We start from the raw sequence: 25,342 nt of genomic DNA on the forward strand, positions 1-25,342 counted from the left end.
CTGTCCTAAGAGTGGATACTGCCTCTCTACACTCATCCAGAATTCACTCAGTGTCTGGGATGTGAACCTCAGTCTCAATGTGGAGTCAGACGTCATATCAATGAACTGGTCCTCCTCTGCAGAAACCAGTTGGAGCTGGTGTGTTGAAAGGATCTCTCACCCAGTCATATTGGGAACTGTTTTCAGGGAAGTAGTTTTAAAGAATTCCATCAGTGATGAAATAAATATGCTCCTTAATAAATGGAATCACTGAGGTGGCATCATAGTCAGTAGTGTCATAGTCAGTAGTGTCTCGAATGAATCAGTATTTCCTTCATCAAGTCGCCTGCCCCACATAAAGCTTTCGAGTGAAAGAGCTGATCTTGTCTGTGACCTGAAGGAGGTGTTTATCTTTCCCTTGAAGCTGTAGATTTAGTTAATTTAGCTTTCCAAATATGTCACTCAGGTAGGCCAGTTTTGCCAGGAAGTTCGCATCACTAAATTTTTCTGTGAGGTCATACTTGTGTTCCTGCTCCGAAAACATTCTTATCTGCTCTCTGAGCTCAAAAACTCGGGACAAGACTTTTCCTCGACAACCACCGTGCTTCACTGTGAAACAGCACAGCTTGATGTTCAGCTCCCATCTCCTCACAGATAACAGAGAAGACTCTTGTTTTTAGTGCTCTGGTCTTTATAAAATTGACTACACCTACAATGTCAGTCATAACCTCACTTCATTCAGAGGAAAGGTGCCTTGATGCCAGTGCTTCTCTGTGTATAACACAGTGTGTCCACTCAGCATTAGGTGAGTCCTTCTTGATGAGTGCCCGAAGTCCTTTTCTCGCCCCTGCCATGGTCTGTGCACCATCACTGCAAACACCAATGCAGTTCTCCCACTTTAGCCCATTCTCAGTCAGGAAGCAGTCCATCATTTTGAATAGCTCTTCAGCTGTGGCTCTGTCTCTGACATATTTACAAAAAAGTAGAAAAAGTAGATCCTCACACAGGGATAAACTAACAGTCTTTGTTGCTCTCAGTTGCTTCATCGAACTGTAAGGCAAAACGTTTGTCTTTGAGTTTATGTACCAGCTGTTCTTTAAGGTCGTTAGCAATGTCATTTATACGTCTGGCGACAGTATCATTGGACAGAGGGATAGTTTTTATTTTTGCAGCACTTGTGTCATCCAGCATGACAGAGACCATGTCTAATGCTGCAGGCAGTATCAGCTCCTCTGCTATGGACGTTTTTTTGTTGTTGCACTGAGCAATTTAGTACGCCACCTTATAGGATGCTAACAGTGCTCGCTGGTTTACTGAAGTAGCATTCACAAAGTGGGACGATTGTTGGCAATATTCGGCACGTTTTCGCTGAAAAAACTCAAGCGGCTTATCAGCGTGATTGGGGTGTAATGTCTTTAAGTGACGCCTTCATTTATTTGGCTTCATGCTGTCCGCTGCCAACATTTTAGACACAGTAAACATACCGGTCTTTCCTCGTAGTCGCACTGAAGCCAAGTACTACATACACTTCGTCATATCTCCTCGTCTCCCACCGTAGTCACAGTGAAGCCAAGCGCTTCCTCATATCTCCTCATCTCCCACCGTAGTCACAGTGATGCCAAGCGCTACATACGCTTCCTCATATCTCCTCATCTCCCACCGTAGTCACAGTGATGCCAAGCGCTACATACGCTTCCTCATATCTCCTCGTCTCCCACCGTAGTCACAGTGAAGCCAAGCGCTACATACGCTTCCTCATATCTCCTCGTCTCCCACCGTAGTCACAGTGAAGCCAAGCGCTACATACGCTTCCTCATATCTCCTCGTCTCCCACCGTAGTCACAGTGAAGCCAAGCGCTACATACGCTTCCTCATATCTCCTCGTCTCCCACCGTAGTCACAGTGAAGCCAAGCGCTACATACGCTTCCTCATATCTCCTCGTCTCCCACCGTAGTCACAGTGATGCCATATACGCTTCCTCATATCTCCTCGTCACCCACCGTAGTCACTCGTCTCCCACCGTAGTCACAGTGATGCCAAGCGCTACATACGCTTCCTCATATCTCCTCGTCTCCCACCGTAGTCACAGTGAAGCCAAGCGCTACATACGCTTCCTCATATCTCCTCGTCTCCCACCGTAGTACAGTGAGCCAAGCGCTACATACGCTTCCTCATATCTCCTCGTCTCCACCGTAGTCACAGTGATGCCAAGCGCTACATACGCTTCCTCATATCTCCTCGTCTCCCACCGTAGTCACAGTGAAGCCAAGCGCTACATACGCTTCCTCATATCTCCCGTCTCCCACCGTAGTCACAGTCAAGCGCTACATACGCTTCCTCATATCTCCTCGTCTCCCACCGTAGTCACAGTGAAGCCAAGCGCTCATATCTCTCCCACCGTAGTCACAGTGAAGCCAAGCGCTACGCTTCCTCATACGCGTAGTTGATACGCTTCCTCATATCTCCTCGTCTCCCACCGTAGTCACGCTCATACGCTTCCTCATATCTCACCTACGCTTCCTCGTGAAGCCAAGCGCTACATACGCTTCCTCTCCCTCGTCTCCCACCGTAGTCACGTAGTCACTCGTCTCCCACCGTAGTCACAGTGAAGCCATAGCGCTCACATACGCATACGCTTCCTCATATCTCCTCGTCTCCCACCGTAGTCACCGTAGTCACAGTCACAGTCGTCTCCCACCGTAGTCACAGTGATGCCAAGCGCTACATACGCTTCCTCATATCTCCTCGTCTCCCACCGTAGTCACAGTGATGCCAAGCGCTACATACGCTTCCTCATATCTCCTCGTCTCCCACCGTAGTCACAGTGATGCCAAGCGCTACATACGCTTCCTCATATCTCCTCGTCTCCCACCGTAGTCACAGTGATGAAGCGCCATACGCTTCCTCATATCTCCTCGTCTCCCACCGTAGTCACAGTGATGCCAAGCGCTACATACGCTTGCCAAGCGCTACATACGCTTCATCATATTTCCTCATCTTAGCTTTCAGGAGACATACGTTTGTCTCAATATCTCCGTCTCTCTGAGCCTTTCTTTTCATCCCTTTTAAATATTTTCCCATGGTGTCTGTTAAGGGTTTGTTATCTGCACTTCATATCTCCTGCTCTGTGCTGTGTGTTCTTGTTCAGTGCAAAAAAAAACTACTCCCTGCGGCAAAAAAAAGCATGTCCCTCCCCCCCTGGCATCGCTCTGAGCCCCCCAGCCAAACCCCCCCCTTTTGAGAAGGACTGCTCTAGTCTAAGGGTTTACAGGCATTCCTCAGACATCTCTCCTCTAACATCATTAGGTACAATGTCAGCATTCAACCCCAAAATAACAATTATTGTGATTTGTTTTCGATTAAAATTGTCCCAAAACAATGGCTCTTACCAAAGAACAATTTCTCATGCAAGAATTTTCTTAGGACTGTCTGGGACTGGTCTGAGTGAGGGACCAAATTGGACGAGCCTAAAGGGCTATATGTAACCTGAAACTAGCTGTTAATGTCAGACAGGTTTGAAACCGAACCTGGTCAGTTTTTTTGTCAGGCTGGACTAAGTTGTAGCATTTTCTGTCACTGTTAATCATGTTAGACTGTGGCACTGCATGAGTCATTGAAAAGTGGAGTTTCCGTTAGGGAAGGAGGTCACACAAGGTTAAGTGAGCTAATGCAATTGATTGACATCTCTCCATCTCACTCTCTCACTCTCACTTCTTTCGTCTCATTGGATACATTATGCACAGAGAACTCCCTGTGCTATAGCTCTTTAAACATCACACACACACGCAGACTTCTGATACGCAGATAGCCCAGGGGGAACTCTCCAAAGGCTGGATGTCCTTTGGGTGGTGGACCATTCTTGATACACACTCCCAGACAGTCCTAGGAAAAGTATTGCTTGAGAAAGTGCTCATAGCTAAGAAGCATTTACTTATTTATTTTTACAATTTTTAATGAAAACAATCACAGTAAGGTACTTAATTGCAGTGGTGTAAAGTACTTTATTAAAAATACTTTAAAGTACTACTTAAGTTGTTTTTTGGGGTATCTCTACTTTACTTTACTATTTATATTTTTGACAGCTTAATTTTGTCTGTCATAGTTGAAGTGTACCTATGATGAAAATTACAGGCCTCTCTCATCTTTTTAAGTGGGAGAAATTGCACAATTGGTGGCTGACTAAATACTTTTTTGCCCCACTGTATACAGAGAGAGAGAGAGAGGGAGGAGGCAGGGAGATGTGAAGGTAATGTCTGCAGTCTTTATGAGTTCATCTGCTTCCTTTGTCTCCTGAGTCTACTGTCAGGTAACCTGTGTGTCTGAGTCAGCAGCAGCATGGTCACAATGGTCAGCGTGTGCGACGTAGTTTCCATCACAAATCAAATCACATTTATTTATATAGCCCTTCGTACATCAGCTGATATCTCAAAGTGCTGTACAGAAACCCAGCCTAAAACCCCAAACAGCAAGCAATGCAGGTGTAGAAGCAAAATGATTGAATCAAACTTTGTGATAATTAGCTACACTATATAAGGAAAAGGTTGAAATGCTAAAGGCGCCCACATACTAGGTTGGGTTTGCTCCTAGCAGAACTCGTCTGTGCATCGCATACTGCCTTAAAAGAACTTGGCTTGAAAAACAACAATATTACTGTTTGTCCGTCTTAAGACGCTTCAGCATCAACATAGCCGGTATACACTTCCTCAAAATAGTCAGAATGAATCTTAGATAAATCAAGAAATCGTTCATTTTGACATCTAACTAGGATGTTTGTTGCAGTATTTCTCAAGGTAAAAAATGTGCATGAAAACTAGTTGTCTGGTTGAATGACAACAAACACTTAATTGAAGAATCCTGTCTATAGTTCCCACTCCTTCTAGGAGTAGTACTGTTGACCCATCACCGACGAAGGGGTGTAGACTTCGGCTACCAAACTTCGACATGCCTCAAGAAAATAAAAAGCATGCGCAAACAGCCAGAAAACCCCCCGCCGAACACAAAAACAAAATGTTGTCATAATATATGCGCAAACTGTTTTGACTGGGAAACATGCGACAGGCTTAAGACTGAAGAAGTGATACATTTCTTGCTCCTATCATTTCTAAATCTAAATGTTCCTACTGTGGCCTCTGTATCCTCTCTAGATAGAATGGGCCTTGTGTAAAGCGGATCATATTAGCTCTGTATCATAGTCCTGTACTACACTAGCTCCTTTCTCCAGTCCCCTGTAAGCCAGAGCTCTGAAGGGGATCCTCTCACACACACACACACACACACACACACACACACACACACACACACACACACACACACACACACACACACACACACACACACACACACACACACACACACACACACACACACACACACACACACACACACACACACACACACACACACACACACACACACACACAGAGCCCAGAGAGAGAGAGCCTGAGGGATCAGAGAAACCTCAGATGACACTCAGACACACAGAAGAGAGAAGCTGAAATGTGGAGTAATTGATGTGAGCTAAATTTTAACAGCTCACCTCTTCCTCCTCCCACTCTTCTCATCTCCTCTTCTCCCTCCCCTCCCTGCTCTTCTGTTTGACTTACCATAGCTCATCTGACCTGTTTCTCTCTATATGCCACATGGATCTTAGGTCACCCAGACATTGACCTAAGTTCAAATTCGGTTTGCTAGGGCCTTGGGGATGGCGGATGGGCCACGTGGGTCACATGTTCAAACCCAGTGCTAGGCAATCTATTTTATTTTGTAGTTTTAACCCTATCACAAACCTTAACCATTCATAACCCTATCCTAAACCTTAACCCTTACCTTAACCATTCATAACCCTATCCCAAACCTTAACCCTTATGTTAACCATTCATAACCATATCCTAAACCTTAACCCTTATGTTAACCATTCATAACCCTATCCCAAACCTTAACCCTTATGTTAACCATTCATAACCCTATCCCAAACCTTAACCCTTATGTTAACCATTCATAACCCTATCCCAAACCTTAACCCTTATGTTAACCATTCATAACCCTATCAAACCTTAACCCTTATGTTAACCATTCATAACCCTATCCCACACCTTAACCATTCATTCATAACCCTATCCCAAACCTTAACCCTTATGTTAACCATTCATAACCCTATCCCAAACCTTAACCCTTACCTTAACCATTCATAACCCTATCCCACACCTTAACCCTTATGTTAACCATTCATAACCCTATCCCACACCTTAACCCTTACCTTAACCATTCATAACCCTATCCCAAACCTTAACCCTTACCTTAACCATTCATAACCCTATCCCAAACCTTAACCCTTACCTTAACCATTCATAACCCTATCCCAAACCTTAACCCTTACCTTAACCATTCATAACCCTATCCCAAACCTTAACCCTTACCTTAACCATTCATAACCCTATCCCACACCTTAACCCTTATGTTAACCATTCATAACCCTATCCCACACCTTAACCCTTACCTTAACCATTCATAACCCTATCCCAAACCTTAACCCTTACCTTAACCATTCATAACCCTATCCCAAACCTTAACCCTTACCTTAACCATTCATAACCCTATCCCAAACCTTAACCCTTACCTTAACCATTCATAACCCTATCCCAAACCTTAACCCTTACCTTAACCATTCATAACCCTATCCCAAACCTTAACCCTTACCTTAACCATTCATAACCCTATCCCACACCTTAACCCTTATGTTAACCATTCATAACCCTATCCCACACCTTAACCCTTACCTTAACCATTCATAACCCTATCCTAAACCTTAACCCTTACCTTAACCATTCATAACCCTATCCTAAACCTTAACCCTTACCTTAACCATTCATAACCCTATCCCAAACCTTAACCCTTACCTTAACCATTCATAACCCTATCCCAAACCTTAACCCTTACCTTAACCATTCATAACCCTATCCCAAACCTTAACCCTTACCTTAACCATTCATAACCCTATCCCACACCTTAACCCTTATGTTAACCATTCATAACCCTATCCCACACCTTAACCCTTACCTTAACCATTCATAACCCTATCCCACACCTTAACCATTCAGAATGAATGCCTAAACTTAACCTTGTAAATGTGATATTTATGGACAAACTTCTGATTCTAAATTGCGACTGTGAGAGTTTGTGTAGTGAAGGTTAGGATTTGATCCTAAATCTGTGCCTAGGTGTCTTACAGAACAGGTTGGATTGGTCTCAATAACGTTAAGGGGCACGAGTTAAAACAAACACACTAGTTGACAAATAATAATAATATATGCCATTTAGCAGACGCTTTTATCCAAAGCGACTTACAGTCATGTGTGCATACATTCTACGTATGGGTGGTCCTGGGGATCGAACCCACTACCCTGGCGTTACAAGCGCCATGCTCTGCCAACTGAGCTACAGAAGGACTCCACACACACACACACACACACACACACACACACACACACACACACACACACACACACACACACACACACACACACACACACACACACACACACACACACACACACACACACACACACACACACACACACACACACACACACACACACACACACACACACACACACACACACACACACACACACACACACACTAGATCTTCATCCTATCGATAAAGTGCGTGTTTACTCTTCTTAATTGGACTCAGCCTCTCTTGTATACTCTTTTGTTAAGTGGCTAAACGACATAAAGAACTGGATGCCACACACACACACACACACACACACACACACACACACACACACACACACACACACACACACACACACACACACACACACACACACACACTAGATCTTCATCCTATCGATAAAGTGCGTGTTTACTCTTCTTAATTGGACTCAGCCTCTCTTGTATACTCTTTTGTTAAGTGGCTAAACGACATAAAGAACTGGAAACACACACACACACACACACACACACACACACACACACACACACACACACACACACACACACACACACACACACACACACACACACACACACACACACACACACACACATGTTGGTACTGAGACATTGATTTTGTGGTTATTTCTCTTGATTGCACAGACAATCAGTTGTTATGGGAGCCATAAAACTAGTGTATCACACTGCAAGCCTCTCTCCCGTTGTTTCCTGCTGAATTAATGGCCACTTACGGCCTAAGTAAACACTGACACTTTATGGTAACATCTTTCCTGATTTCCAGGGATATTGTTATGATACAGTAGGCAAACATTAACATTATATTTTTTTTAAATGTATGTATGTATATCGGGTCTGGGTGGGAAAGTCCCAGGTCCATTTCGGAACGGCTCCAACCTTTTGAACCCGTGAAGACCTCTAGTGCACACAGACAATGCACAATGTTCTTCACAGATGTGACTTAGAATCTCTCCCCAGGCTACACACACACACCTCCCTGATCTGACCTTAGTGTTGGCTCCTGGGTTGTGCTCCCGCCGGTCTCCCCCACTGTTCCCTCACTGTTCCCCTGAGATCTGGCCTGAGAGATGTGTTCTAATCTAGCATCATTGTTGTCATGGCAGGCATACTCTGACATGTGTACAGTATGGCGTAGACGATACAATGGTGTTTTATACCAGGGCCGTGATACTGCCCTGTGTAGGGTGCTGTCTTTCGGATGGGACGTTACATGGGTGTCCTGACTCTCTGAGGTCATTAAAGATCCCATGCAACTTATTGTAATAGTATGGGTGTTAACCCTGGTGTCCTGGCTAAATTCCCAAGCTGTCCCTCATATCATCCCCAGCTTACAATTGGCTCTTTCATCCCTCTCCCCTGTAACTACTCCCCAGGTTGTTGCTGTAAAGAGAATGTGTTCTCAGTCAACTTACCTGGTAAAATAAAATAAATACAGGGCTTAGGAATGTGAATGGCATGTGTGTATCCTGGTTAGCGGTTACCCACGCCGGAGATTGTACACTTTAAAGGGTGTGTTCTGTTTACACACACGGGCAATCTCAACTCATGCTAGAGTTCTATTGGGGCAGAACAACCTTGCTACTACAGAAGAACATACTGCCTATAATGTGTCAAGCTTCAACAAACTGTCATTGTTTAGCACAATGCATCTGACTCTTCAGAATTAAATAGTTCCTATCAAATAAATCAATAATATTTCTATTTTAGGAGCATTATGAATGTGAAATAGAGAAGTCATTTAAAATGAGGATATGGATGATGTGGACTTTTAAATGGAGTGGAGTCATAGATGGAGTGGACTGATAGATGGAGTGGACTGATAGATGGAGTGGACTATTAGATGGAGTGGACTAAGAGATGGAGTGGACCATTAGATGGAGTGGACTAATAGATGGTGTGGAACATTAGATGGAGTGGACTAATAGATGGAGTGGACTAATAGATGGAGTGGACTAATAGATGGAGTGGACTAATAGATGGAGTGGACTAATAGATGGAGTGGACTAATAGATGGAGTGGACTAATAGATGGAGTGGACTAATAGATGGAGTGGACTGATCAAATCAAATCAAATTTATTTATATAGCCCTTAGTACATCAGCTGATATCTCAAAGTGCTGTACAGAAACCCAGCCTAAAACCCCAAACAGCAAACAATGCAGGTGGACGGTGGCTAGGAAAAACTCCCTAGAAAGGCCAAAACCTAGGGAGAAACTAGAGAGGAAGATGGGGTGGACTTCTAGATGGAGTAGGATTATAGAAAATGACCAAGATGTTCAAATTCATAAATGACCAGCATGGTCAAATGATAGATGCAGAACAGTTGAAACTGGAGCAGCAGCACAGTCAGGTGGACTGGGGACAGATGGCCATCATGGTCAGGTAGATGGGGCACGGTCCTAGGGCTCAGGTCCTCCGAGATGAGAAAGAGAGAATTAGGAGAGATAGATGGAATGGACTTCTGACTAGATGGAGTGGGATAACAGAACGTGGATAGATGGATGTTCATGGACCGATAGAGTGGACCGATAGATGGAGTGGACATGGTTGATGGAGCAGGAGCATGGCCAGGTGGACTGGGGACAGCAAGGAGTCCTCATGTCAGGTAGTCCTGGGACATGGTCCTAGGGCCCAGGCCAGTGGAAACTGGAGCAGCAGCATGGCCAGGTGGACTGGGGACAGCAAGGAGTCATCATGTCAGGAGTCCTGGGGCATGGTTCTAGGGCTAGTCCTGGAGAAAGACTAGGAGAGAAGGAGAGAATTAGAGACTACACTTAGATTTACACAGGACACCGAATAGGACAGGAGAAGTACTCCAGATAAACAAAGACCCTAGGACACATGGACTACTGCAGCATAAATACTGGAGGCTGAGACAGGAGGGGTCAGGAGATGGCCCCATCCGAGGACTGACAGCCAAATGGAAGGATATAATACCCACTTTGGAGTGGACACCACTAGATGGAAATGGACAACCACCAAGATGGAGATGGACTATTAGATGGAGTGGACTAGATAGATGGAGTGGACTAATAGATGGAGTGGACTGATAGATGGAGTGGACAGATAGATGGAGTGGACCGATAGATGGAGTGGACCGATAGATGGAATGGACCGATAGATGGAGTGGACCGATAGATGGAGTGGGCCGATTAGATGGAGTGGGCCATTAGATGGAGTGGGCCGATTAGATGGAGTGGGCCATTAGATGGAGTGGGCCATTAGATGGAGTGGACCGATAGATGGAGTGGACCGATAGATGGAGTGGGCCATTAGATGGAGTGGGCCATTAGATGGAGTGGGCCATTAGATGGAGTGGGCCATTAGATGGAGTGGACCATTAGATGGAGTGGACCAATAGATGGAGTGGACCAATAGATGGAGTGGACCAATAGATGGAGTGGACCAATAGATGGAGTGGACTAATAGATGGAGTGGACTAATAGATGGAGTGGATTCATAGATGAAGTGGACTGATAGATGGACTATTAGATGGAGTGGACTAATATATGGCGTATTAAATGGAGTGGATTCATAGATGGAGTGGACTGATAGATGGACTATTAGATGGAGTGGACAAGAGTTGCAAAGGGTCGGAAACTATCAATTGAAGTTAACCCCTGGAATTTGGGCAATTTTGCTTAAATTCATCAAAAAAGTGAACCTTTTTTGTGGGATACACACAAGGCAATTCTAGGTCTTGTGACATATTTTGGTTAAACTATCCCCAATTCAATGGAATTGCAACCTCTGCATGCACAGTGCATTCTTCCATCACATGTGCAGCTGATTCTCAAGATCTTGCACACTAATGAGATGCTATTGAGCCCACACTGTCTGAGCCAAGGACTACATGCTTTCTGGTAAGTTTTGATTACAATACTGGGTGAGGTGAATATATTTTAAATGACGGACATGATGTCCTGTTAACTAGTAAATAGTAGCCTACAACAAAGTGTTTATATACATCAGCGGTTTCTTTTAAATAATCATTAACATTCCACCCATGAGGCCAATAGAGGGTGATTTGGTCAATTGACTGAAGGAAAGGGATACCTTTTAATTCCGTCATTTTAATTCCTTTTCTGTTGATTAGATATCTCCTAACTTTTTCTGTTGATTAGATATCTCCTAACCTTTTCCGTTGATTAGATATCTCCTAACCTTTTCCGTTGATTAGATATCTCCTAACTTTTTCTGTTGATTAGATATCTCCTAACTTTTTCTGTTGATTAGATATCTCCTAACATTTTCCACACACGGAACGAGGATCTATGACTGTAGCCTATTGCTGCTTTGATGACTCATGATTGGCCAACAACAAGCTACACTCGCAACACTCCACTCACGTGAAAAGCAAGAGCAGCAGCATAAATTATAAAACTCTCTCTCTCCACTACAGCAGTCCCGTTCTGATCTGTAGGGGCCATTCCGGACAGTTAAAATTACCTATACCCGAGACCCGTGAGTTATTGTTTTGTATATTGGTTTTTATTAGATTGATTTAATGGATCAGATGAATTGGCATTATGCCAGAAATGTTAGTGGGAAAGGATCAGAATTGGGCTGCCTGTGTAAACGCAGCCTTAGGATGATGAGGCCTGAACAGTGTACCATAGTAACGGACTAGCATATGTCAACACAAAGCAATAACACTTCAAATAGAATAGATCTACTGTGCATAAAGACTCTAGCGTCAGGGTTTTATTACAGGGTTAAGGATCAGGGTTAGGAGGGGTCACAGTTCCCATTGTGTCGAGGACAGAAATCATAGAATCAGACCTGGGTTCAAATACTATTCAAAATCTTTCAAATACTTGTGCGACTGTCATATTGGTCCATTCCGCCAGGCAAGCGCAATGAAGCCCAGCTGAAATGATTTCAAATAGTATTTGAACCCAGGTCTCGTTGTATTTAGACCTCTGATGATGGATTGGAACTGTCAGGTGCTGGTTAGAGCTAAACTCTTGTCTACATAGTAGACCAAATCTTTTACTTTCAATCTCATTCATTTATTCTTTCTGTTCCTTCTGTTCATCGGCCTTGTCTCTTCTATTCCCGTCTTCTATTCTAGGGGTCACCACCACCTTGATTCGTTTGGCAGTTTCCTAAGATGCCACCGAATACTTTATGATTATAAAATACCCTGTCATCTTTTTCTGGTACCTTGTGTCCTCACTTTCTGACTTGCTGCAAACTGACCATTAGGCTAAGTAAAGGTGCAGAAGAAAATATCAGAGTGAAAAGGAGACTACACAGACCTCAGATGTAATGTCAATGTTTAGATTGGCTAAGGTTTCGGTCAGTGATGACCTTGGTCAGACTCAGAGCATCTAATTGAAGAGTAGCTCAAACCTTTACAGCTTGAAGGTGTTACTTATGTTATTCTTCCTCTGGCAGATATGAGGTGTCCCCTTCCTAATTCCCCCATGCCACCCCTGTGTGGGAGTGTTCCTCACCAGTCAGGTCTGGCAGGTATGAGGTGTCCCTGACCTCATGTCCCCATGCCACCCCTGTGTGGGAGTGCTCCTCACCAGTCAGGTCTGGCAGGTATGAGGTGTCCCCTTCCTAATTCCCCCATGCCACCCCTGTGTGGGAGTGTTCCTCACCAGTCAGGTCTGGCAGGTATGAGGTGTCCCTGACCTCATGTCCCCATGCCACCCCTGTGTGTGGGAGTGTTCCTCACCAGTCAGGTCTGGCAGGTATGAGGTGTCCCTGACCTCATGTCCCCATGCCACCCCTGTGTGGGAGTGTTCCTCACCAGTCAGGTCTGGCAGGTATGAGGTGTCCCTGACCTCATGTCCCCATGCCACCCCTGTGTGGGAGTGTTCCTCACCAGTCAGGTCTGGCAGGTATGAGGTGTCCCTGACCTCATGTCCCCATGCCACCCCTGTGTGGGAGTGTTCCTCACCAGTCAGGTCTGGCAGGTATGAGGTGTCCCTGACCTCATGTCCCCATGCCACCCCTGTGTGGGAGTGCTCCTCACCAGTCAGGTCTGGCAGGTATGAGGTGTCCCCTTCCTAATTCCCCCATGCCACCCCTGTGTGGGAGTGTTCCTCACCAGTCAGGTCTGGCAGGTATGAGGTGTCCCTGACCTCATGTCCCCATGCCACCCCTGTGTGGGAGTGTTCCTCACCAGTCAGGTCTGGCAGGTATGAGGTGTCCCTGACCTCATGTCCCCATGCCACCCCTGTGTGGGAGTGCTCCTCACCAGTCAGGTCTGGCAGGTATGAGGTGTCCCTGACCTCATGTCCCCATGCTACCCCTGTGTGGGAGTGCTCCTCACCAGTCAGGTCTGGCAGGTATGAGGTGTCCCTGACCTCATGTCCCCATGCCACCCCTGTGTGGGAGTGTTCCTCACCAGTCAGGTCTGGCAGGTATGAGGTGTCCCTGACCTCATGTCCCCATGCCACCCCTGTGTGGGAGTGCTCCTCACCAGTCAGGTCTGTCCCCTTCCTAATTCCCCCATGCCACCCCAGCTCCTCACCAGTCAGGTCTGGCAGGTATGAGGTGTCCCTGACCTCATGTCCCCATGCCACCCCTGTGTGGGAGTGCTCCTCACCAGTCAGGTCTGGCAGGTATGAGGTGTCCCTGACCTCATGTCCCCATGCTACCCCTGTGTGGGAGTGCTCCTCACCAGTCAGGTCTGGCAGGTATGAGGTGTCCCTGACCTCATGTCCCCATGCCACCCCTGTGTGGGAGTGTTCCTCACCAGTCAGGTCTGGCAGGTATGAGGTGTCCCTGACCTCATGTCCCCATGCCACCCCTGTGTGGGAGTGCTCCTCACCAGTCAGGTCTGGCAGGTATGAGGTGTCCCCTTCCTAATTCCCCCATGCCACCCCTGTGTGGGAGTGTTCCTCACCAGTCAGGTCTGGCAGGTATGAGGTGTCCCTGACCTCATGTCCCCATGCCACCCCTGTGTGGGAGTGTTCCTCACCAGTCAGGTCTGGCAGGTATGAGGTGTCCCTGATCTCATGTCCCCATGCCACCCCTGTGTGGGAGTGCTCCTCACCAGTCAGGTCTGGCAGGTATGAGGTGTCCCTGACCTCATGTCCCCATGCCACCCCTGTGTGGGAGTGCTCCTCACCAGTCAAGTCTGGCAGATATGAGGTGTCCCCTTCCTAATTCCCCCATGCCACCCCTGTGTGGGAGTGCTCCTCACCAGTCAAGTCTGGCAGATATGAGGTGTCCCCTTCCTAATTCCCCCATGCCACCCCTGTGTGGGAGTGTTCCTCACCAGTCAGGTCTGGCAGGTATGAGGTGTCCCTGACCTCATGTCCCCATGCCACCTCTGTGTGGCAGCTATACCCGTGATACCTCTGTGTTGGAGCGCTCCTCACTAGTTAGGTCAGGCTGGTGTGAGGTGTCCCTGCTGCCGTCCTCGTGCCATCCATGTGCCATATCCCTGTGCCATCCCTGTGCCATTCCTGGGCCATCCCTGTGCCATCCCTGTGCCATCCCTGTGCCATACCTGGGCCATCCCTGGGCCATCCCTGGGCCATCCCTGGGCCATCCCTGGGCCATCCCTGTGCCATCCCTGGCCATCCCTGGGCCATACCTGTGCCATCCCTGGACCATCCCTGGGCCATACCTGTGCCATCCCTGGGCCATCCCTGGGCCATCCCTGTGCCATCCCTGTGCCATCCCTGGGCCATCCCTGGGCCATCCCTGGGCCATACCTGTGCCATACCTGTGCCATACCTGGGCCATCCCTGTGCCATACCTGGGCCATCCCTGGGCCATACCTGTGCCATCCCTGGGCCGGCATCTCTGAACTGTAGGATAGAGTTCCAGGTAGCCCCGTGTGTTGGTTTGGTTATTCCCTCCTAGTCAGGACAGGACCTTGTTTCCATGTTCCCCTGCCACCCCAGTGCTGCAGCGCCCCATTGGCTCCTTACCAAGCACTTCATTTGGGTTTATGAGGTGAGGGAGCGTTCCGATGGGTGTTACCCTAGCAGCCATATTAGACTATGCCTAGCGACAGGGGAGCCCCCGGCCTGGGGGACACAGAGTTATCTAACATAATTATCTCACTGTCAAGAGTTCACCAAGCAGAGGTCACCAGGGGTTGGCATTGCCAGGACGCTCTGTTCTGCAGCTCACGTGTTCAGGAGAAGAACATGTGTATGGATGGTGGAGATTGTTGTTATGGAGGGAAGGATTTAGTAATGGAATAGACTGCCGTTGACAGAAGTAATACCGAAAGCCCAGCCACAATATTGGATATTTAGGATTGTTTTGAAATATTGCAGTATTTTCAATGGCATATTCTGTATTTTTTTGCTATTTTCCGATAGATATTCAGTCTTGACAGCACTGCCTTTCAACAGATCTCAACTGGAAGAATACATCTGCCAATGCAGTCCCCTGGTTGGACATCACAGATGGTAGAGGGATGTGTTTGATGGGCCTGGCCCACCTGTCATGTTCTGACCTTAGTTCCTTTGTTTTTGTCTTTGTTTTAGTATAGTCAAGGCGTGAATTGGGGTGGGCAGTCTGTTATTTTTTCTATGATTTGGAATTTCTGTGTTTGGCCTGGTATGGTTCTCAATCAGAGGCAGCTGTCAATCGTTGTCCCTGATTGAGAACCATACTTAGGCAGCCTGTTTTCATCCTTGAGTTGTGGGTGATTATTTTCTGTTCTGTGTATTCACCGTACAGGACTGTTTCGGTTCGTTGTTGGCGTTTTATTGTTTTGTTTCAGTGTTCATTTGTTTTATTAAATCAATATGGACACTGACCACGCTGCGCATAGGTCCTCACCTTCTATCACCAACAATGGCTGTTACACCACCAGTATACAGATTTATTTTATTTAACTAGACAAGTCAGTTAAGAACAAATTCTTCATCTCCATAATCTAGCATGGGTAGGATGGTCAAATGAATCAGGGTTAGTTTGTCCCCACACCACTTCCAGTAGCATCTGGTCTCCCATCCAGGGACTGACCAGGACCAACCCTGCTTAGCTTCAGAGGCAAGCCAGCAGTGGGATGTAGGGTGGTATGCTGCTACTACCACACACCTACTACCACATAACTACTACCTACTACCACACCTACTACGTTCTTGTGAGGACGAGAGTGTGGAGAATACATAAAACATTGCATTTGAGAAGCACTCGCACTCCCCTTACTGTATTACCTCACACTGCCCCTCCACCATTCACTGAACCTTCTTCCAACCAGGACAATGTCAACAATAGAGAAAAAACTAGATATACACAAAGTAAACATTTTACTTCATAATTCTCCGCTATCTATATGTGAATCATAATAATTTAGCTAACCAGATAAATGACCTAAATCTATGCAAGGTAGATGTCAATTCTTCGTGGCCTGAAATGTGTATAGGTAACATTTCATTTCGAAGTCAGCAGCTGTGTTCGAATACCCATACTAACATACTCTATACTACATACTTAATGAGAATATACTACATACCATTAGATCATTTTTGTATACTGTAAACCAACGTTTTCCTTTCAGTTGAGTGTACTAGAGCTGTTGCTATGCAACTTCTTGCTAGCTTTTTAACATAACAAATTACTAGCTAGACATTTTACAACTTATGTTGTGTTCTTAAATACAATCTGGAGTACCAGAGAGCGCTCAGAGTGAGCTCTGAGCATTTGTAAATTCAGTGCGTTGTCAGATTGTCCGTTCATAAGTTCGCTCTTGGAGCGTTTAGAGCCACACTGGACGCTCTGGCCGAGGGTTGATCCGAGCGTTCTGGCCTCACAACGGCAGTCAAGCACCTGAGCTAACTAGCTAACGTTGGCTAGCTTGCTAGCTACTTCCAGACACAAATGAGAGAACACCTCACTCTGACCATTTTACTCGCTCTAGCAGAGCTGGTTAGGCAGTTTTCATGTTATCCAGAGCGTTGGTGACTAACTGTGCTGCTGGCAACAATTGAAGTACTTTTTTTTGCCAATGTTTAGTAACCCCGGCTATATATTCAACGGGTGTTGTGCCTTTGTAAATCCATCAGTTATTCTGCGCTCTGGTACTCAGACGAGAGGGCTCTAAAATCAGAGTAGATAGCCAGAGCGAATTTACGAAAGCACCAGAATGTCCATTGAGAACCTACAACGACTATACCACTTAGCTAAACTAAGAATTACGGGATTAATCAGGCCAATAAACGTTGGGTAGTTACTTAGATAGCTCAAAATTACCAGTATATTAACTATATGCTAACATAACCGGTACATACTGCTGTAATGATATGCTATGTGGTTCATAAGGATAGTGTAGCTAACAAATTGTCAGCCAACATAACGTGTAATGTAACTTATTTGAAAAGTCATTACTTTATTACATTGCTCAACATTTTTCTTAACATTTGCCATAATTAGTTAAAGGAATGAATTTGTATCCGCTCTCATTGGGCTTCGGCTACATATTTTCTGCCATTTTCTTCAAATCTGAAAACAATGTGAATCCACGCCCATTTTATGAAGAAATGCATTATGGGCCCTAAAAGCATGGAAATAGTGTCGACTTCTTGTATAAATCGTATTTTGGAGAATGTAGTACGACATCCGGGAACTTTTGGCATACTAACTTTATCCATACTATGACCAATAAACATACTAATTACCCAATTTCCGTCACAAATTTGAATGCTCGGAGTACGGCAGTAATACTTTTGAGAAACACCCCATGTGTACAGTTTGGCAATTGAATCAAACTCGTGTTGCTGTATTTCAGAAGAGGTAGAGGGTGTTTTGATGCACAGTGTGTTGCTATGGTCTCAGATCTGTGTACCTGACATCAAACACAGAACACGAAGGCACACACACACACACACACACACACACACACACACACACACACACACACACACACACACACACACACACACACACACACACACACACACACACACACACACACACACACACACACACACACACACACACACACACACACACACACACACACACACACACACACACACACAGAGCCACTCGCCTCTCCCAAATTCTGTCATGCTCAGCTGACTCTCTCTGTCTCCCCCCTTCTTTCATCTCCCTCGTTCTGTCGCTCTCCCATTCTTTCTCATCAACATCCAGCTTCCTTCCCTCTCCCTACTAGAGAGAAGAAATTACTCTGTCATTATTCTGTGATCTGTATCTGTTCCGTGGCCTCAACACACACGTGCGCACGCACGCACACACTCGCTCACGCACGCACCCTCGTACACACAGTCATTACTCACATCAACTGTATCCTTTTCTAAGCACACAGCACTTCTCATGGAAATACACTCAACATGCACATACTTTTATTGAGACACATTATGGTGCCTTCGAAAAGTATTCAGACACCTTGACTTTTTTCCACGTTTTGTTACATTACAGCTTTAACTCTAAAATGTATTAAATGAAACATTTAACAGTAAAGATTCAGACCCTTTGCTATGAGACTCGAAATTTAGCTCAGGTACATCCTGTTTCAATTGATCATCCTTGAGATGTTTCGACAACTTGATATGAGACCACCTGTGGTAAATTCAATTGATTGAACCTGATTTGGAAAGGCACACACTTGTCTATATAAGGTCCCGCAGTTGACAGTGCATGTCAGATCAAAAATGAGGTCAAAGGAATTGTCCGTAGAGCTCCGAGACAGCATTGTGTCGAGGCACAGATCTGGGGAAGGGTACCAAACAATGTCTGCAGTATTGAAGGTCCCCAAGAACACAGTGGCTTCCATCATTCTTAAATGGAAGAAGTTTGGAACCACCAAGACTCTTCCTAGAGCTGGCTGCCTAGCCAAACTGAGAAATCGGGTGAGAAGGGTCTTGGTCAGGGAGGTGACCAAGAACCCGATGGTCACTATGACAGAGCTCTTGAGTTCCTCTGTGGAGATGCTAGAACCTTCCAGAAGGACAACCATCTCTGCAGCACTACACCAACCTGGCCTTTATGGTAGAGTGACCAGACGGAAGTCACTCCTCAGTAAAAGACACATGACAGCCTACTTGCAGTTTGCCAAAAGGCATAAAGACTCTCAGATCATGAGAAACAAGATTCTCTGGTCTGATGAAACCAAAATTGAACTCTTTGGCCTGAATGCCAAGTGTCACGTCTGGAGAAAACCTGCCACCATTCCTACGGTGAACCATGGTGGTGGCATCATGCTGTGGGGGATGTTTTTCAGCTGCAGGGACTGGGAGACTAGTCAGGGTCGAGGCAAAGATGAACGGAGCAAAGTACAGAGATATCCTTGATGAAAACCTGCTCCAGAGCGCTCAGGACCTCAGACTGGGGCGAAGGTTCACCTTCCAACAGGAAGCCAGGACAATGCAGGAGTGGCTTCGGGGGCAAGTCTCTGAATGTCCTTGGGTGGCCGAGCCAGAGCCCGATTGAACTTCTCTGGAGAGACCTGAAAATAGCTGTTCACAAAGTTCCCCATCCAACCTGACAGAGCTTGAGAGGATCTGCAGAGAGAAATGTGAGAAACTCCTCAAATACAGGTGTGCCAAGCTTGTAGCGTCATACCCAAGAAGACACAATACTGTAGTCACTGCTAAAGGTGCTTCAACAAAGGTTCTGAATACTTATGTAAATGTGATTTTTCAGGTTTTCTTTGTGCAATTTATTATTTTTAAATCAATTTTAGAATAAAGCTGTAACGTAATAAAATGTGGAAAAAGTCAAGAGGTCTAGATACTTTCCGAATGCACTGTACATATCCTAAATACCTCAGCCCTTCTGAAAAATCATAGTTGACAGTTAGTGTGCTGTCTGATCCAGATATAACCCTCCTTACTGATGCAGTTATAGACATGTTACAAATGATTAATTCATAGATGGGAAGAGTTCAATGTGTTAGAGGGCAACACTACACACACACACACACACACACACACACACACACACACACACACACACACACACACACACACACACACACACACACACACACACACACACACACACACACACACACACACACACACACACACACACACACACACACACACACACTCACACAGACAACCTGACACGTTCAGGGTTGATGTCATTCGTGGCTATTTCTATGAGCTGTTATTGCTCATAATAAAATGCATCGTCTCGTGACAGGTGCCGTAAAACAAAACGTGTGCATTCTAAGTGGTAACAGTCTGCTCTGCTCGGTGGGATGGACTGGTTATGCCTACATCCTGTTTTTCCCAGCACTACATAGAAAGGCTATTTGGTGGTGCACATATTATATTTCATGGAACATCCCAGGTTAAGACACCTGCAAGAGGCCAACCTGCCTTTACACAGTGTTTCTTTCACTCCCACCCCCCCCCTCTCTCTCTCAACAGGTGTAAGCAGCCATGACTAAGTCCTATGAGTTTAACTGGCAGAAGCACCTGCCTGGCTTCATGCAGGAAGGAGCCTCATTCGACAGGTTTGACGAGGTAAGAAACAAACTCAAACTATCAACATTTTGGCAAACACTGAGTGCCAACTGCCAACCTGTCCTCCAACCAACTTGACATGAATCATTATATTACATTATACAATGGGTGAGTCTAATATTGGATGCTGATTGGTTAAAACCGCATTCCAGCCGGTGTCTATTCCACAAGTTACTACCGGCTAAAGCTATGATGTTGAAATGCCTATTCAGTCCGTTCCATCTGACTGCACAATCCACTGGCTCATCAGCCCAGCCAGACAGTTTATCAACTTGATCTCCACTATAAAAAACATCTAGACATTATCTCCCATTTCTTTTAGACTAACATTATCTCCCATTTCCTTTAGACTAGACTAGCATTTGGTTTCAACAGCGGAGATTTTTATAAACCTTGCTGTCTGCATCTCCGACAAAATGAAACAAATCTCCAGCTGTCAGACAGCTTTTCTCAGCCAGTCGAAATCATGAATCAGCTGGCATCCTTTTTCTGGATGTATACAAAGAAATGTCAATAGAAAACAGGTAACACAAAACACAATGCAGCTTGTTTGCAGTCTTTCCAGCTTCAGTTTGTGTAAGGTTCTGTATATATTTTCTTAGTCAACCTTGTGTTCTTGAATGTAGCCTTGTTTCTTTGTGTTCTTGAACGTAGCCCTGTCTTTCATTTTTGTTCATTGATTGCACCTGTTAGTTACTCACCTGGTCTCTCAGCTCCTTATTTAGTTCAGTTCATTCTATTTGTGCCTTTGAGGTATTGTTCATTTTCACTCTACTAAGCCTTGTCCTAGCTTGTTTGTGAGAACCAGTTATATCCTTCAGTCCTAGTTTTGATTCACCTACCTGTGCATGACCATTGCCTGCCGGTGACCACGATTGCTGCCTTCAGCGAATGCGAAATTAACACCTGCCGCACTCTCCCAGAGTATTCATTACAGTTTGAAGTGATTGTGTTAGCTGTGTTGTTGGCTGGCTCCTCTGAACAAGTGTCCTGACGAGAGCACATTTTCTTTGCCAGGTGAAATCGTGTATCATTAGCTCATTGTTATGGATTTATCCAAATGTCACTAGAAAACCGTTTAAACAAACGCAAATGCAGCTACATGGCTGTTATTCTGGCTGCACTGTTTGACGTGACTGTAAGTTACCGGTAGTTAGCTAGCTAGCAAGCAAGGGATAACAATGTTGCGAAACAGTATGGCAATGGAACATTTTGAACAAGCGCCTCTATAGATTCAGAACAAAAAGACTTAACGTCTGGGTCTCTGGCAACTGAACCGACCAGCTGGCTTGAGTAGCAACCTTAGATTTGTGTCGGGACTATATCTCATGGAAGGATGACATAGTATGAGTAAATTCATTTGAAAATGTCAATCATTATTTGAATATGTTGGTAACCCGTTATATAAAAGTGAATAATGCCCCCGAGGCCGGTGTTTGGAGGATATATTGGCACGGTTTGCCGGCCCTCGACTTCGTCTGGGCCTACAGTAACAACACCCATGCCATATCATCAACAATGGCTTCTCAGGCATTATCACTTAAATAAAACACACTGCCATTTCTATCCTAACTAGAATGTCATTATCTCTGAGTTTTGGGTGTCAACATGGCGCCCATTAGAATTAGTGCATCTCAAACAAGGTTAGCCTGAAACTTGATCTATGGCCTGTAGCTCTGTGTCTTTGTGCAGCAGTGACACAACTAATCCTACCCTAATGACGGTCCTCTCGCTGGACATGAAGACACAAACACACACATGTAGGGGCTGTCTCCTTTATGGCATTTAGAAATCATTGCGTTATTCAGGGCACACACGCCCACACACACAAAGACGTACACACACACCAGCATTTCCGTTAGTCGGTACTTTTTTTTTTAAGCCGAGAGAAGAAGAAATCCCATTGCAAAATAATGATTTTTAGCCTCTTCATTGATGGAAAAAACAGTCGGTGTAAATACATTTGACTGGTCATGCTTATAGGTTCATTTGCATAATTTAGTGGTCCTTCTGTAGCTCAGTTGGTAGAGCATGGTGCTTGTAACGCCAGGGTAGTGGGTTCGATTCCCGGGACCACCCATACGTAGAATGTATGCACACATGACTGTAAGTCGCTTTGGATAAAAGCGTCTGCTAAATGGCATTTATTATTATTATATTATTAGTGGAAATAAATTGCCGCCTGTGTACAGTATATTTGTTATGTGTCTTGTTTATCGTTATTTATACAGATACAGAGCCTTTAATTAGAAAATTTGTCAGACAGTGCAAGAGCTGCTTCTGTAGCATCTTGTGGTGCTTTCAAGACGTCTGGGAACTCTGGAAAATACGAGTTCAAATCATGACCTCGCCAGGTCGCAGTTGTAAATGAGAACTTGTTCTCAACTAACCTACCTGGTTAAATAAAGGTGTTCTCAACTAGCCTACCTGGTTAAATAAAGGTGTTCTCAACTAGCCTACCTGGTTAAATAAAGGTGTTCTCAACTAGCCTACCTGGTTAAATAAAGGTGTTCTCAACTAGCCTACCTGGTTAAATAAAGGTGTTCTCAACTAGCCTACCTGGTTAAATAAAGGTGTTCTCAACTAGCCTACCTGGTTAAATAAAGGTGTTCTCAACTAGCCTACCTAAAGGTGTTCTCAACTAGGTTAAATAAAGGTGTTCTCAACTAGCCTACCTGGTTAAATAAAGGTGTTCTCAACTAGCCTACCTGGTTAAATAAAGGTGTTCTCAACTAGCCTACCTGGTTAAATAAAGGTGTTCTCAACTAGCCTACCTGGTTAAATAAAGGTGTTCTCAACTAGCCTACCTGGTTAAATAAAGGGTTCTCAACTAGCCTACCTGGTTTAAATAAAGGGGTTCTCAACTAGCCTACCTGGTTTAAAGGTGTTCTCAACTAGCCTACCTGGTTAAATAAAGGGTTCTCAACTAGCCTACCTGGTTAAATAAAGGGGTTCTCAACTAGCCTACCTGGTTAAATAAAGGGGTTCTCAACTAGCCTACCTGGTTAAAGGGGTTCTCAAAGCCTACCTGGGTTCTCAACTAGCCTACCTGGTTAAATAAAGGGGTTCTCAACTAGCCTACCTGGTTAAATAAAGGGGTTCTCAACTAGCCTACCTGGTTAAATAAAGGGGTTCTCAACTAGCCTACCTGGTTAAATAAAGGGGTTCTCAACTAGCCTACCTGGTTAAATAAAGGGGTTCTCAACTAGCCTACCTGGTTAAATAAAGGTGTTCTCAACTAGCCTACCTGGTTAAATAAAGGTGTTCTCAACTAGCCTACCTGGTTTAAATAAAGGTTGTTCTCAACTAGCCTACCTGGTTAAATAAAGGTGGTTCTCAACTAGCCTACCTGGTTAAATAAAGGTGTTCTCAACTAGCCTACCTGGTTAAATCAAAGCCTACCTGGTTGTTCTCAACTAGCCCACCTGGTTAAATAAAGGTGTTCAACTAGCCTACCTGGTTAAATAAAGGTGTTCTCAACCCACCTGGTTAAATAAAGGTGTTCTCAACTAGCCTACTTGGTTAAATAAAGGTGTTCTCAACTAGCCCACCTGGTTAAATAAAGGTGTTCTCGACCTAGCCTGGTTAAATAAAGGTGTTCTCGACTAGCCTACCTGGTTAAATAAAGGTGTTCTCGACTAGCCTACCTGGTTAAATAAAGGTGTTCTCGACTAGCCTACCTGGTTAAATAAAGGTGAAATACATGTTTTAAATGATGTCAGTTCAGGTCGGAAAGTCAGAGCTCTACAAAGAGGCCTGAGTTCCCGAGTTGGAATTCCGAGTTGGATGACCGTTCAAAATAATTTTCCCCAGTCCTTGATCCCAGTTTTCTTGAACGCACTGCCGTCGGTAGTTGGAGATTTCCAAGTTCCCAGTTGTTTTGAACGCGGCATCAAATGTCAATGGAAGGCAGGCTTCATCAGCGCGTCACACACCACTGCAATGAGTTGGAGGCAGTATGGATTCTGAAAAAATATACTTAAATTGTTTAAAACCTGAATGTTTTAATACATATGAGACATGTCTTACCTTGCTTCAAATTAGCCTATTAGATCTATCTTTCAGCATTTCTAATGGATATTTTCATGTCTGTCACATGAAACCGCTCCCATGTGCAGTACCTCTTTAACACTGGTGTTGTCCTACTAATTGCATCATGGAAGGAACATTCACACGTCGCCTCCTGCCTTGTGTGCATTGCAGCGGTTATAACGTGAATAAACTTTCTGATCTGTTGCATCAGCCTCATTGCTTTTTAACAGGTTTATTTTATGTATCCTGGGCCTGCTGGTTGTATGATTTTGGGATCTATCATCCCACAACTGTCCCAGAGTCTGTTTGGAATAGGCTATTTCTTTCTCAACCAGCTGCCCAATGGAATAGGTAGACTAAACATTTCTACTATAGTGAATTGACAGGCTATTTTTCTGTTCGCTACTCATCTTGTTGGCTGAGGAAAAGTACA

General features: G+C 45.0%; 1 protein-coding gene across 2 annotated transcripts in view; it reads left to right on the forward strand.

Moving 5' to 3' along the window:
* The window catches only part of LOC123995279 (1-phosphatidylinositol 4,5-bisphosphate phosphodiesterase beta-4-like), a 216,516-nt gene that overhangs the window by 47,342 nt on the left and 143,832 nt on the right, over positions 1 to 25,342 (forward strand). The window contains exon 4 of one of the 2 annotated variants that reach the window (XM_046298780.1): positions 20,782 to 20,877. The exons of the other annotated variant lie outside the window; for it this stretch is intronic. Coding sequence (XP_046154736.1) covers positions 20,794 to 20,877 — 84 coding nt within the window. The 5' untranslated portion in view covers positions 20,782 to 20,793. The remainder of the gene's footprint in view (positions 1 to 20,781; positions 20,878 to 25,342) is intronic. 2 annotated transcript variants of the gene reach the window in all.

This window comes from Oncorhynchus gorbuscha, linkage group LG14, assembly GCF_021184085.1.
Source record: "Oncorhynchus gorbuscha isolate QuinsamMale2020 ecotype Even-year linkage group LG14, OgorEven_v1.0, whole genome shotgun sequence".
NCBI lineage: Eukaryota > Metazoa > Chordata > Actinopteri > Salmoniformes > Salmonidae > Oncorhynchus > Oncorhynchus gorbuscha.